Source organism: Crinia signifera, chromosome 5, assembly GCF_055691185.1.
Source record: "Crinia signifera chromosome 5, ASM5569118v1, whole genome shotgun sequence".
Taxonomy (NCBI): domain Eukaryota; kingdom Metazoa; phylum Chordata; class Amphibia; order Anura; family Myobatrachidae; genus Crinia; species Crinia signifera.
Window position 1 is genome coordinate 333,897,394 of NC_139221.1, and position 16,083 is coordinate 333,913,476.

At 46.6% G+C, this 16,083-nt stretch overlaps 1 protein-coding gene across 1 annotated transcript in view; it reads right to left on the reverse strand.

The window, feature by feature from the left end:
- Positions 1-716: 716 nt before the first annotated feature.
- Positions 717-16,083, reverse strand: part of PARP10 (poly(ADP-ribose) polymerase family member 10) — a 169,879-nt gene continuing 154,512 nt past the window's right edge. The window contains exons 9-10 of the mRNA XM_083145065.1: positions 7,957-8,131; positions 717-1,132 (exon numbers count right to left, since the gene is read on the reverse strand). Coding sequence (XP_083001191.1) covers positions 819-1,132; positions 7,957-8,131 — 489 coding nt within the window. The 3' untranslated portion in view covers positions 717-818. The remainder of the gene's footprint in view (positions 1,133-7,956; positions 8,132-16,083) is intronic.

Below are 16,083 nucleotides of genomic sequence, written 5' to 3' on the forward strand. Positions count from 1 at the left end.
TCTACCTCTCCTCTCCTGATCTCTCTCCCTCTATCCTCACTCACATCTATGCTGATAACACTGTAATCTACCTCTCCTCTCCTGATCTCTCTCCCTCTATCCTCACTCACCTCTATGCTGATAATACTGTAATCTACCTCTCCTCTCCTGATCTCTCTCCCTCTATCCTCACTCACCTCTATGCTGATAACACTGTAATCTACCGCCCCTTTCCTGATCTCTCTCTCCCTCTATCCTCACTTATTTCTCCAACTGTCTCTCTGCTGTCTACTCTTGGATGACCCAGCGCTTTTTTAGACTTAAAATATCAAAGACTAAGCTGACCCCTTCCCACCCTCCTGCATAAAACCTGACCAGCTCTCATCCTAACCTACTGTTTATACTTTTCTTCCCCTTCTGTGTCACCCCTGTCTGCCTAACCCTCCCCTTTAGAATGTAAGCTCTCACGAGCAGGGCCCTCTCTCCTCATGTACCTTTCTTAGAATATATAAACCTCTGCCACCCTGATGATTGCTGCAGTGTCCTGTCCCCTGATGCAACTATCCGTATTAACCATCTACTTGTCCTAAACTGTAATTTTTATGTGTTTTTGCTCATAACTATTCTCTGTACAGCGCTGCGGAATATGTGTGCGCTATATAAGAAACTGTTAATAATAAATAAGATAATCCACCAGAAGAGACTAGAAAGACGACATGAAGGGCTAAGGGCAGTGGCACAGGTAATAAAGCCTTTATTAGAGCAGGTTGTAGAGACATTTCCCTTATTACACTGACTATCATTGCTGCCCATTGTCTGCCACGTCCTCATTGTGCTCCTTACATGAAGGTATCGCTCTGCTTACAGCACGTTATCAGGTACTGGGGATAAGCCTGCGTGTCATTAAATATGACAAAGATGGAGGCTTTCTGAAGATTATCCACCAGGCTGTCATACCGCCGTGGCACATCTGCGCTGCTGTCCGGCACAATGGGAGGCGTCCGCATGTCTGCTTTACCCAGGACAAACTCTCCAGTAAGCACCTGAGCAACCAATACAAACTTGTGTCCTTCACTGGAGGGTGGAGAATAAATGTCCTGGGTGGAAATTATGGCCTCGACTGCAAAATACACCCCCTGACCATAGAAGGTGGCTGGGGAGGAGAAGACAATGAGAAAAGAGCAACAATATAGGAAAAATACAAAAATCAAGAAGACAGCAGCACAATGATCAAAGGAGAGCCAAGAACTCCACAGACAGACAATGTGACATCACTGGGTATCCTTCTTCCAAAGAGCGCAAGCTGTCATAGGTGCAAGGAGTGCAGCTGCTATGGGGCCCAGAGCGGAGAGGGGCCACCTTCCCTGTCACAGTTACATGTGTTATATACAGGGTATAGCTACCATAGGTGCAGGGGGAGCAGCTGCTATAGGGCCCAGAGCTGAGAGGGGCCACCTTCCCTGTCACAGTTACATGTGTAATACACAGGGGTGTAGCTACCATAGGTGTAGGGAGTGCGGCTGCTATGAGGCCCGCTCTAAGAGGGGCCACCTTCCCTGTCACAGTTACATGTGTTATATACAGGGTGTAACTACCATAGGTGCAAGGAGTGCAGCTGCTATGGGGCCCAGAGCTGAGAGGGGCCACCTTCCCTGTCACAGTTACATGTGTTATATACAGGGTGTAGCTACCATAGGTGCAGGGGGAGCAGCTGCTATGGGGGCCAGAGCTGAGAGGGGCCACCTTCCCTGTCACAGTTACATGTGTTATATACAGGGTGTAGCTACCATAGGTGCAGGGGGTACAGCTGCTATGGGGCCCAGAGCTGAGAGGGGCCACCTTCCCTGTCACAGTTACGTGTGTTATATACAGGGTGTAGCTACCATAGGTGCAGGGGGTGCAGCTGCTATGGGGCCAGAGACGGGAGGGGCCACCTTCCCTGTCACAGTTACATGTGTTATATACAGGGTGTAGCTACCATAGGTGAAGGGAGTGCAGCTGCTATGGGGCCCAGAGCTGAGAGGGGCCACCTTTCCTGTCAGTCACATGTGTTATATACAGCGGTGTAACTACCATAGGTGCAGGGAGTGCAGCTGCTATGGGGCCCAAAGCTGAGAGGGGCCACCTTCCTTGTCACAGTTACATGTGTTATATACAGGGGTGTAGTTACAATAGGTACATGGTGTGCAGCTGCTATGGGGCCCAGAGCTGAGAGGGCCACCTTCCCTGTCACAGTTACATGTGTTATATAAAGGGGTGTAACTACCATAGGTGCAGGGAGTGCAGCTGCTATGGGGCCCAGAGCTGAGAGGGGCCACCTTCCCTGTCACAGTTACATGTGTTATATACAGTGGTGTAGCTACCATAGGTGCAGCTGCTATGGGGCCCAGAGCTGAGAGGGGCCACCTTCCCTGTCACAGTTACATGTGTTATATACAAAGTGTAGCTACCATAGGTGCAGGGAGTGCAGCTGCTATGGGGCCCAGAGCTGAGAGGGGCCACCTTCCCCGTCACAGTTACATGTGTTATATACAGGGGTGAAGCTACCATAGGTGCAGGGGGTGCAGCTGCTGTGGGGCCTAGAGCTGAATGGGACCACCTTCCCCGTCACAGTTACATGTGTTATATACAGGGTGTAGCTACCATAGGTGCAGGGAGTGCAGCTGCTATGGGGCCCAGAGCTGAGAGGGGCCACCTTCCCTGTCACAGTTACATGTGTTATATACAGGGGTGTAGCTACCATAGGTGCAGGGAGTGCTGCTGCTATGGGGCCCAGAGCTGAATGGGGCCACCTTCCCTGTCACAGTTACATGTGTTATATACAGGGGTGTAGCTACCATAGGTGCAGGGGGTGCAGCTGCTATGGGGCCAGAGCTGAGAGGGGCCACCTTCCCTGTCACAGTTACATGTGTTATATACAGGGTGTAGCTACCATAGGTGTAGGGGCTGCAGCTACTATGGGGCCTAGAACTGAATGGGGCCACCTTCCCCGTCACAGTTACATGTGTTATATACAGGGTGTAGCTACCATAGGTGCAGGGGGAGCAGCTGCTATGGGGCCCAGAGCTGAGAGGGGCCACCTTCCCTGTCACAGTTACATATGTTATATACAGGGGTGTAACTACCATAGGTGCAGGGGGTACAGCTGCTATGGGGCCAGAGCTGAGAGGGGCCACCTTCCCTGTCACAGTTACATGTGTTATATACAGGGGTGTAGCTACCATAGGTGCAGGGAGGGCAGCTGCTATGGGGCCCAGAGCTGAGAGGGCCACCTTCCCTGTCACAGTTACATGTGTTATATACAGGGGTGTAACTACCATAGGTGCAGGGGGAGCAGCTGCTATGGGGCCCAGAGCTGAGAGGGACACCTTCCCTGTCACAGTTACATGTGTAATATACAGGGGTGTAACTACCATAGGTGCAGGGGGAGCAGCTGCTATGGGGCCCAGAGCTGAGAGGGGCCACCTTCCCTGTCACAGTTACATGTGTTTTATACAGGGGTGTAGCTACCATAGGTGCAGGGGGTGCAGCTGCTATAGGGCCCAGAGCTGGGAGGGGCCGCCTTCCCTGTCACAGTTACATGTGTTATATACAGGGGTGTAACTACCATAGGTGCAGGGGGAGCAGCTGCTATGGGGGCCAGAGCTGAGAGGGGCCACCTTCCCTGTCAGAGTTACATGTGTTATATACAGGGGTGTAACTACCATAGGTGCAGGGGGAGCAGCTGCTATGGGCCCAGAGCTGGGAGGGGCCACCTTCCCTGTCACAGTTACATATGTTATATACAGGGTGTAGCTACCATAGGTGCAGGGGGTGCAGCTGCTATGGGGCCCAGAGCTGAGAGGGGCCACCTTCCCTGTCACAGTTACATGTGTTATATACAGGGGTGTAGCTACCATAGGTGCAGGGGGAGCAGCTGCTATGGGCCCAGAGCTGGGAGGGGCCACATTCCCTGTCACAGTTACATGTGTTATATACAGGGTGTAACTACCATAGGTGCAGGGAGTGCAGCTGCTATGGGGCCCAGAGCTGAGAGGGGCCACCTTCCCTGTCACAGTTACATGTGTTATATACAGGGGTGTAGCTACCATAGGTGCAGGGAGTGCAGCTGCTATGGGGCCCAGAGCTGAGAGGGGCCACCTTCCCTGTCACAGTTACATGTGTTATATACAGGGTGTAACTACCATAGGTGCAGGGGGAGCAGCTGCTATGGGGCCCAGAGCTGAGAGGGGCCACCTTCCCTGTCACAGTTACATGTGTTATATACAGGGGTGTAGCTACCATAGGTGCAGGGGGAGCAGCTGCTATGGGGCCCAGAGCTGAGAGGGGTCACCTTCCCTGTCACAGTTACATGTGTAATATACAGGGTGAAGCTACCATAGGTGCAGGGGATGCAGCTGCTATGGGGCCCAGAGCTGAGAGGGGCCACCTTCCCTGTCACAGTTACATGTGTAATATACAGGGTGAAGCTACCATAGGTGCAGGGGATGCAGCTGCTATGGGGCCCAGAGCTGAGAGGGGCCACCTTCCCTGTCACAGTTACATGTGTTATATACAGGGGTGTAGCTACCATAGGTGCAGGGAGTGCAGCTGCTATGGGGCCCAGAGCTGAGAGGGGCCACCTTCCCTGTCAGAGTTACATGTGTTATATACAGGGGTGTAGCTACCATAGGTGCAGGGGGTACAGCTGCTATGGGGCCCAGAGCTGAGAGGGGCCACCTTCCCTGTCACAGTTACATGTGTTATATACAGGGGTGTAGCTACCATAGGTGCAGGGGGTACAGCTGCTATGGGGCCCAGAGCTGAGAGGGGTCACCTTCCCTGTCACAGTTACATGTGTAATATACAGGGTTAAGCTACCATAGGTGCAGGGGGTGCAGCTGCTATGGGGCCCAGAGCTGAATGGGGCGACTTCACCACTATGCTAGCAAAAATAATAAAGCCCGATCGCTTAGGGGAGTGCGACACAAGAGAGAGTCCGGATCCTACGACCAGCTTTAATCAGCTTCATCTTATTCGAACTGCCCGGTGCCTGTAACTATGGGAAAAGGCAGCGCTGGGATCCTTGCAAATGCTCGCAGGAGGTGTCCATCATCTATCTATTCTCCGGCTGCAGTTGAATTGTAATGAGATGGAATTACACAGCTACAAGAAAGCAAACCTGATTCGAGCTCAGTGTAAGCAGTGAGTGTGACAATACACTAGAGTTTGAGCAGGGAGTGTGCAATGCTACACGCAGTGTAAGCAAGAAGTGCGACACTACACGTAGCACAAGCAGGGAGAATGAGACACACGCAGTGTAAGCAAGGAGTGCGACACTATGCCTCACGGCCATCTCAGCCTGGATGACCCAACGCTTCCTGAAACTAAACATGGCTAAAACTGAACTTCTAATCTTCCATCCCCCGAACATTCTCCCACTATCTCCATCAGCATTGGTGAAACCGAGATCACATCCACCGACCATACGCGCTGCCTCGGTGTCATCATTGACTCCTCCCTCTTTTTCACCCCCCACATTCGTGCTCTCTCACAGTCTTGCCGCTTTCACCTACGCAACATCTCACGCATCAGACCATTCCTCTCCACTGACGCGACCAAAATTCTCATTCACTCTCTTGTCATCTCCCTCCTTGACTACTGCAACATCCTTCTCTCTGGGCTACCTCTCACCCGCCTCGCACCTCTCCAAACCATTCTTAACGCTGCTGCTAGGCTCATCTTCCTCTCCCGCCGCTCTACCTCCGCCTCCCCCCTCTGTTTATCTCTTCACTGGCTCCCCATTCCTTTCCGAGTTCTCTTTAAACTCCTCACCACCACCTACAAGGCTCTCTCCTCCTCCACAGCTCCCTACCTCTCTTCACTGATCTCTATCCACACTCCCTCCCGTCCTCTTCGCTCCATCGCTGACCGCCGACTGACCTCTCACCTAATCTCCTCCTCCCACTCCCGTGTCCAAGACTACTCTCGCGCTGCCCCCCTGCACTGGAACAACCTCCCGCCACCCATCAGGCTTTCTGATTCCCTTACCTCCTTCAAGCGCTCCCTCAAAACCCACTTTTTTCGACTAGCCTATCCCTCCTCCTAACCTCTTTTGATCCTCCTATCCTGCCTCCGTTCCCCTCCGTTCCTACTTATCCTATTGTATTTCGTTCGTCCACCCACCTATTTTTAGTATGTTAACTCTTATGAGTAGGGTCCTCCTTCCTCACGTACTCACCCTACCTCTTTACCTCACCTGTGCTCCTGTCCTGTTCTTCCCTTCCTCTACTTCATCTTCAGTCTTCTCGACAATTTTGACACCTACTTCTGAACTGATGCTGATTTTAGTTCTACCAGCTATACCCCTATTTATACTGTATTTTTCAACACACCCTGTACGTTACCTTGTAATTAGTTTTTTTGTTTGCTATGTACGGCGCTGCGGACACTTTGCGGCGCCTTATAAATAAACGTACTACTACACGTAGCACGAGCAAGGAGCATGCGGGCACTACACGCAGCGTGAGCAGGGAGCGTGCGGCACTACAGGCAGCGTGAGCAGGGAGCGTTGCAGCACTACAGGCAGCGTGAGCAGGGAGCGTGCAGCACTACAGGCATTGTGAGCAGGGAGCATGCGGCACTACAGGCAGCGTGAGCAGGGAGCATGCGGCACTACACGCAGCGTGAGCAGGGAGCCTGCGGCACTACACGCAGCGTGAGCAGGGAGCGTTGCAGCACTACAGGCAGCGTGAGCAGGGAGCGTGCAGCACTACAGGCATTGTGAGCAGGGAGCGTGCAGCACTACAGGCAGCGTGACCAGGGAGCCTGCGGCACTACACGCAGCGTGAGCAGGGAGCCTGCGGCACTACACGCAGCGTAAGCAGGGAGCAGGGAGCCTGCGGCACTACACGCAGCCTGAGACACTACACGCAGTGCGAGCAGCGATCATGTGGCACTACAGGCAGCGTGAGCAGGGAGCATGCGGCACTACAGGCAGCGTGAGCAGGGAGCATGCGGCACTACATGCAGCGTGAGCAGGGAGCATGCGGCACTACATGCAGCGTGAGCAGGGAGCATGCGGCACTACACGCAGCGTGAGCGGGATGCGGTCATTTGGTCTACTGCATTATGGTCGACAGTCATTAGGTCGAATCCATTAGGTCGACATGCTAAAAGGTCGACATGACTCTAGGTCGACATGGGAAAAGGTCGACATGATTCTAGTTCGAAAGGTCATTAGTTCGACAGGTCATTAGTTCGACAAGGTCATTAGTTCGACATTGTCTATGTCGACATTCACAAGGTCGACATGGAGTTTTTCACTGTTTTTTGAGCCAACATGTGCCGACAGGCGGTATTTCATGCCCTACCATCCACTAGGGCGTGGTGGGAGAATAAAATAGTGTGCCGAGCGTAGCGAGGCACCGTGCCCAACGCATAGCGAGCGCAGCAAGCGATGCGAGGGGATGCAGTGCACTTTGAACTGTGTCCATGTCGACTGTGTTGACATTCAGGTAAAAAAACAGTGAAAAACCCCATGTCGACATAGACAATGTCGAACTAATGACCTTGTCGAACTAATGACCTGTCGAACTAATGACCTTTCGACCTAGAGTCATGTTGACCTTTTAGCATGTCGACCTAATGGATTCGACCTAATGACTTTCGACCATAATGCAATAGACCAAATGATCCCAACCCGCGTGAGCAGGGAGCGTGCAGCACTACAGGCAGTGTGAGCAGGGAGCATGCGGCACTACAGGCAGTGTGAGCAGGGAGCGTGCGGCACTACAGGCAGCGTGAGCAGGGAGCGTGTGGCACTACAGGCAGCGTGAGCAGGGAGCGTGTGGCACTACAGGCAGCGTGAGCAGGGAGCGTGTGGCACTACAGGCAGCGTGAGCAGGGAGCGTGTAGCACTACAGGCAGCGTGAGCAGGGAGCGTGTAGCACTACAGGCAGCGTGAGCAGGGAGCGTGTATATGCTAGATGCTCTTACCATTCTTTCCACAGAAGCTGCGATTGAATCCATGATGGCAAATCTCTCTGGCCCCATTAGCAGAGGTTCCGTGGTAGAGCGTATGCTCAATGGGCATCTTGTGGTTATGTAATAGCATGCTCTGTTTTTTCAGCTGGTACTGGTTATATAGTAAGGTATTCTGCACCTTTTCAACCTACACAACCACAAAAGGAAAATTATCTCTTAATATTACTTATAATGGTGAACACAAGAATGTTACAATACGTAGGCAGGATGCAGGAGTAAACACCATGACACGCAACATGGCCCCAAACACAGAATGACCCTAACTATAAGGATTTTATAAGGATATTATTTACTGCTCATCTGCACAACACTCCAGCATGAAATATACTGTACATTATGTGTGCGTGTGGTAACACCTGAAAGTATCGTTACAGAGGACTAGTACCTACCCTTAATCTCAGCACATAATGTACAGTAACACCTGTAAGTGACGTTACACGGAGGACTAGTACCTACCCTTAATCTCAGCACATAATGTACAGTAACACCTGAAAGTATCGTTACACAGAGGACTAGTACCTACCCTTAATCTCAGCACATAATGTACAGTAACACCTGTAAGTGTCGTTACACAGAGGACTAGTACCTAACATTAATCTCAGCACATAATGTACAGTAACACCTGAAAGTATCGTTACACAGAGGACTAGTACCTACCCTTAATCTCAGCACATAATGTACAGTAACACCTGTAAGTGACATCACACAGAGGACTAGTACCTACCCTTAATCTCAGCACATAATGTACAGAAACACCTGAAAGTATCGTTACACAGAGGACTAGTACCTACCCTTAATCTCAGCACATAATGTACAGTAACACCTGTAAGTGACATCACACAGAGGACTAGTACCTACCCTTAATCTCAGCACATAATGTACAGTAACACCTGAAAGTATCGTTACACAGAGGACTAGTACCTACCCTTAATCTCAGCACATAATGTACAGTAACACCTGAAAGTATCGTTACACGGAAGACTAGTACCTACCCTTACTCTCAGCACATAATGTACAGTAGCACCTGTAAGTGTCGTTACATAGAGGACTAGTACCTAACATTAATCTCAGAACATAATGTACAGTAACACCTGTAAGTGTCGTTACACAGAGGACTAGTACCTACCCTTAATCTCAGCACATAATGTACAGTAACACCTGTAAGTGTCGTTACACAGAGGACTAGTACCTAACATTAATCTCAGCACATAATGTACAGTAACACCTGAAAGTATCGTTACACAGAGGACTAGTAACTACCCTTAATCTCAGCACATAATGTACAGTAGCACCTGAAAGTATCGTTACACAGAGGACTAGTACCTACCCTTAATCTCAGCACATAATGTACAGTAGCACCTGTAAGTGACGTTACACGGAGGACTAGTACCTAACATTAATCTCAGCACATAATGTACAGTAATACCTGTAAGTGACGTTACACAGAGGACTAGTACCTACCCTTAATCTCAGCACATAATGTACAGTAACACCTGAAAGTATCGTTACACGGAAGACTAGTACCTACCCTTAATCTCAGCACATAATGTACAGTAACACCTGTAAGTGTCGTTACACAGAGGACTAGTACCTAACATTAATCTCAGCACATAATGTACAGTAACACCTGTAAGTGTCGTTACACAGAGGACTAGTACCTACCCTTAATCTCAGCACATAATGTACAGTAACACCTGAAAGTATCGTTACACGGAAGACTAGTACCTACCCTTAATCTCAGCACATAATGTACAGTAACACCTGTAAGTGTCGTTACACAGAGGACTAGTACCTAACATTAATCTCAGCACATAATGTACAGTAACACCTGTAAGTGTCGTTACACAGAGGACTAGTAACTACCCTTAATCTCAGCACATAATGTACAGTAACACCTGTAAGTAACGTTACACGGAGGACTAGTACCTAACATTAATCTCAGCACATAATGTACAGTGCCACCTGTAAGTGTCGTTACACGGAGGACTAGTACCTAACATTAATCTCAGCACATAATGTACAGTAACACCTGTAAGTGACGTCACACGGAGGACTAGTACCTAACATTAATCTCAGCACATAATGTACAGTACCACCTGTAAGTGACGTTACACAGAGGACTAGTACCTAACATTAATCTCAGCACATAATGTACAGTAGCACCTGAAAGTATCGTTACACAGAGGACTAGTACCTACCCTTAATCTCAGCACATAATGTACAGTAGCACCTGAAAGTATCGTTACACAGAGGACTAGTAACTACCCTTAATCTCAGCACATAATGTACAGTAGCACCTGAAAGTATCGTTACACAGAGGACTTGTACCTACCCTTAATCTCAGCACATAATGTACAGTAACACCTGAAGATATCGTTACACGGAAGACTAGTACCTAACATTAATCTCAGCACATAATGTACAGTAACACCTGTAAGTGTCGTTACACAGAGAACTAGTAACTACCCTTAATCTCAGCACATAATGTACAGTAACACCTGTAAGAGACGTTACACAGAGGACTAGTACCTAACATTAATCTCAGCACATAATGTACAGTAACACCTGTAAGTGACGTTACACAGAGGACTAGTACCTAACATTAATCTCAGCACATAATGTACAGTAACACCTGTAAGTGACGTTACACAGAGGACTAGTACCTACCCTTAATCTCAGCACATAATGTACAGTAGCACCTGTAAGTGACGTTACACGGAGGACTAGTACCTAACATTAATCTCAGCACATAATGTACAGTAACACCTGTAAGTGACATTACACAGAGGACTAGTACCTACTCTTAATCTCAGAACATAATGTACAGTAACACCTGTAAGTGTCGTTACACAGAGGACTAGTACCTACCCTTAATCTCAGCACATAATGTACAGTAGCACCTGTAAGTGACGTTACACAGAGGACTAGTACCTAACATTAATCTCAGCACATAATGTACAGTAACACCTGTAAGTGACGTTACACAGAGAACTAGTAACTACCCTTAATCTCAGCACATAATGTACAGTAACACCTGTAAGTGACGTTACACAGAGGACTAGTACCTACCCTTAATCTCAGCACATAATGTACAGTAACACCTGTAAGTGACGTTACACAGAGGACTAGTACCTACCCTTAATCTCAGCACATAATGTACAGTAACACCTGTAAGTGTCGTTACACAGAGGACTAGTAACTACCCTTAATCTCAGCACATAATGTACAGTAACACCTGTAAGTGACGTTACACAGAGGACTAGTACCTAACATTAATCTCAGCACATAATGTACAGTACCACCTGTAAGTGACGTTACACAGAGGACTAGTACCTAACATTAATCTCAGCACATAATGTACAGTAACACCTGTAAGTGACGTTACACAGAGGACTAGTACCTACCCTTAATCTCAGCACATAATGTACAGTAACACCTGAAAGTTTCGTTACACGGAAGACTAGTACCTACCCTTAATCTCAGCACATAATGTACAGTAACACCTGTAAGTGTCGTTACACAGAGGACTAGTACCTAACATTAATCTCAGCACATAATGTACAGTAACACCTAAAGATATCGTTACACGGAAGAATAGTACCTACCCTTAATCTCAGAACATAATGTACAGTAACACCTGTAAGTGTCGTTACACAGAGGACTAGTACCTACCCTTAATCTCAGCACATAATGTACAGTAGCACCTGTAAGTGACGTTACACAGAGGACTAGTACCTAACATTAATCTCAGCACATAATGTACAGTAACACCTGTAAGTGACGTTACACAGAGAACTAGTAACTACCCTTAATCTCAGCACATAATGTACAGTAACACCTGTAAGTGATGTTACACAGAGGACTAGTACCTACCCTTAATCTCAGCACATAATGTACAGTAACACCTGTAAGTAACGTTACACAGAGGACTAGTACCTAACATTAATCTCAGCACATAATGTACAGTAACACCTGTAAGTGACGTTACACAGAGGACTAGTACCTAACATTAATCTCAGCACATAATGTACAGTAACACCTGTAAGTGACGTCACACAGAGGACTAGTACCTAACATTAATCTCAGCACATAATGTACAGTACCACCTGTAAGTGACGTTACACAGAGGACTAGAACCTAACATTAATCTCAGCACATAATGTACAGTAACACCTGTAAGTGACGTCACACAGAGGACTAGTACCTAACATTAATCTCAGCACATAATGTACAGTAACACCTGTAAGTGACGTCACACAGAGGACTAGTACCTAACATTAATCTCAGAACATAATGTACAGTAGCACCTGTAAGTAACGTTACACGGAGGACTAGTACCTACCCTTAATCTCAGCACATAATGTACAGTAACACCTGTAAGTGACGTTACACAGAGGACTAGAACCTAACATTAATCTCAGCACATAATGTACAGTAACACATGTAAGTGACGTTACACAGAGGACTAGTACCTAACATTAATCTCGGCACATAATGTACAGTAACACCTGTAAGTGACGTCACACAGAGGACTAGTACCTAACATTAATCTCAGCACATAATGTACAGTAGCACCTGTAAGTGACGTTACACGGAGGACTAGTACCTAACATTAATCTCAGCACATAATGTACAGTAACACCTGTAAGTAACGTTACACGGAAGACTAGTACCTAACATTAATCTCAGCACATAATGTACAGTAACACCTGTAAGTGACGTTACACGGAGGACTAGTACCTACTCTTAATCTCAGCACATAATGTACAGTAACACCTGTAAGTGTCGTTACACAGAGGACTAGTACCTACTCTTAATCTCAGCACATAATGTACAGTAACACCTGTAAGTAACGTTACACAGAGGACTAGTACCTAACATTAATCTCAGCACATAATGTACAGTAACACCTGTAAGTGACGTTACACAGAGGACTAGTACCTAACATTAATCTCAGCACATAATGTACAGTAACACCTGTAAGTAACGTTACGCGGAGGACTAGTACCTACCCTTAATCTCAGCACATAATGTACAGTAACACCTGTAAGTGACGTTACGCGGAGGACTAGTACCTAACATTAATCTCAGCACATAATGTACAGTAACACATGTAAGTAACTTTACACGGAAGACTAGTACCTAACATTAATCTCGGCACATAATGTACAGTAACACCTGTAAGTGACGTTACACAGAGGACTAGTACCTACCCTTAATCTCAGCACATAATGTACAGTAACACATGTAAGTGACGTTACACAGAGGACTAGTACCTAACACTAATCTCAGCACATAATGTACAGTAACACCTGTAAGTGACGTTACACAGAGGACTAGTACCTAACACTAATCTCAGCACATAATGTACAGTGCCACCTGTAAGTGACGTTACAGAGGACTAGTAACTACCCTTAATCTCAGCACATAATGTACAGTAACACCTGAAAGTATCGTTACACAGAGAACTAGTACCGACCCTTAATCTCAGCACATAATGTACAGTAACACCTGAAAGTATCGTTACACAGAGGACTTGTAACTACCCTTAATCTCAGCACATAATGTACAGTAGCACCTGTAAGTGACGTTACACAGAGGACTAGAACCTAACATTAATCTCAGCAAATAATGTACAGTGCCACCTGTAAGTGTCGTTACACAGAGGACTAGTACCTACCTTTAATCTCAGCACATAATGTACAGTGCCACCTGTAAGTGACGTTACACAGAGGACTAGTACCTACCCTTAATCTCAGCACATAATGTACAGTAGCACCTGAAAGTATCGTCACACAGAGGACTAGTACCTACCCTTAATCTCAGCACATAATGTACAGTAACACCTGTAAGAAATGTTACACAGAGGACTAGTACATACCCTTAATCTCAGCACATAATGTACAGTAACACCTGTAAGTGACGTTACACAGAGGACTAGTACCTAACATTAATCTCAGCACATAATGTACAGTAACACCTGTAAGTGACGTCACACAGAGGACTAGTACCTAACATTAATCTCGGCACATAATGTACAGTAACACCTGTAAGTGACGTCACACAGAGGACTAGTACCTAACATTAATCTCAGCACATAATGTACAGTACCACCTGTAAGTGACGTTACACAGAGGACTAGAACCTAACATTAATCTCAGCACATAATGTACAGTAACACCTGTAAGTGACGTCACACAGAGGACTAGTAACTACCCTTAATCTCAGCAAATAATGTACAGTAACACCTGTAAGTGACAGTACACAGAGGACTAGTACCTAACATTAATCTCAGCACATCGTGTGACGTCACTTACAGGTGTTACTGTACATTATGTGCTGAGATTAATGTTAGGTACTAGTCCTCTGTGTACTGTCACTTACAGGTGTTACTGTACATTGAGGACTAGTACCTAACATTAATCTCAGAACATAATGTACAGTAGCACCTGTAAGTAACGTTACACGGAGGACTAGTACCTAACATTAATCTCAGCACATAATGTACAGTAGCACCTGTAAGTGACGTTACACGGAGGACTAGTACCTACCCTTAATCTCGGCACATAATGTACAGTAACACCTGTAAGTGACGTTACACGGAGGACTAGTACCTAACATTAATCTCGGCACATAATGTACAGTAACACATGTAAGTGACGTTACACAGAGGACTAGTACCTAACAATAATCTCGGCACATAATGTACAGTAACACCTGTAAGTGACGTCACACGGAGGACTAGTACCTAACATTAATCTCAGCACATAATGTACAGTAGCACCTGTAAGTGACGTTACACGGAGGACTAGTACCTAACATTAATCTCAGCACATAATGTACAGTAACACCTGTAAGTGACGTTACACGGAAGACTAGTACCTAACATTAATCTCAGCACATAATGTACAGTAACACCTGTAAGTGACGTTACACGGAGGACTAGTACCTACCCTTAATCTCAGCACATAATGTACAGTAACACCTGTAAGTGTCGTTACACAGAGATGACTAGAACCTACCCTTAATCTCAGCACATAATGTACAGTAACACCTGTAAGTAACGTTACACAGAGAGGACTAGTAACTAACATTAATCTCAGCACATAATGTACAGTAACACCTGTAAGTGACGTTAATGTACAGTAACACCTGTAAGTGACGTTACGCGGAGGACTAGTACCTAACATTAATCTCAGCACATAATGTACAGTAACACCTGTAAGTAACGTTACACGGAAGACTAGTACCTAACATTAATCTCGGCACATAATGTACAGTAACACCTGTAAGTGACGTTACACAGAGGACTAGTACCTACCCTTAATCTCAGCACATAATGTACAGTAACACATGTAAGTGACGTTACACAGAGGACTAGTACCTAACACTTATCTCAGCACATAATGTACAGTAACACCTGTAAGTGACGTTACACAGAGGACTAGTACCTAACACTAATCTCAGCACATAATGTACAGTGCCACCTGTAAGTGTCGTTACACAGAGGACTAGTACCTACCCTTAATCTCAGCACATAATGTACAGTGCCACCTGTAAGTGACGTTACAGAGGACTAGTAACTACCCTTAATCTCAGCACATAATGTACAGTAACACCTGTAAGTAATGTTACACAGAGGACTAGTAACTACCCTTAATCTCAGCACATAATGTACAGTAACACCTGTAAGTAACGTTACACGGAGGACTAGTACCTACCCTTAATCTCAGCACATAATGTACAGTAACACCTGTAAGTAACGTTACACGGAGGACTAGTACCTACCCTTAATCTCAGCACATAATGTACAGTAACACCTGTAAGTGACGTTACACAGAGGACTAGAACCTAACATTAATCTCAGCACATAATGTACAGTAACACCTGTAAGTAACGTTACACGGAGGACTAGTACCTACCCTTAATCTCAGCACATAATGTACAGTAACACCTGTAAGTGACGTTACACGGAGGACTAGTACCTACCCTTAATCTCAGCACATAATGTACAGTAACACCTGTAAGTAATGTTACACGGAGGAAAAGTACTAGGGACAGTGTGTATATTCTAGGATG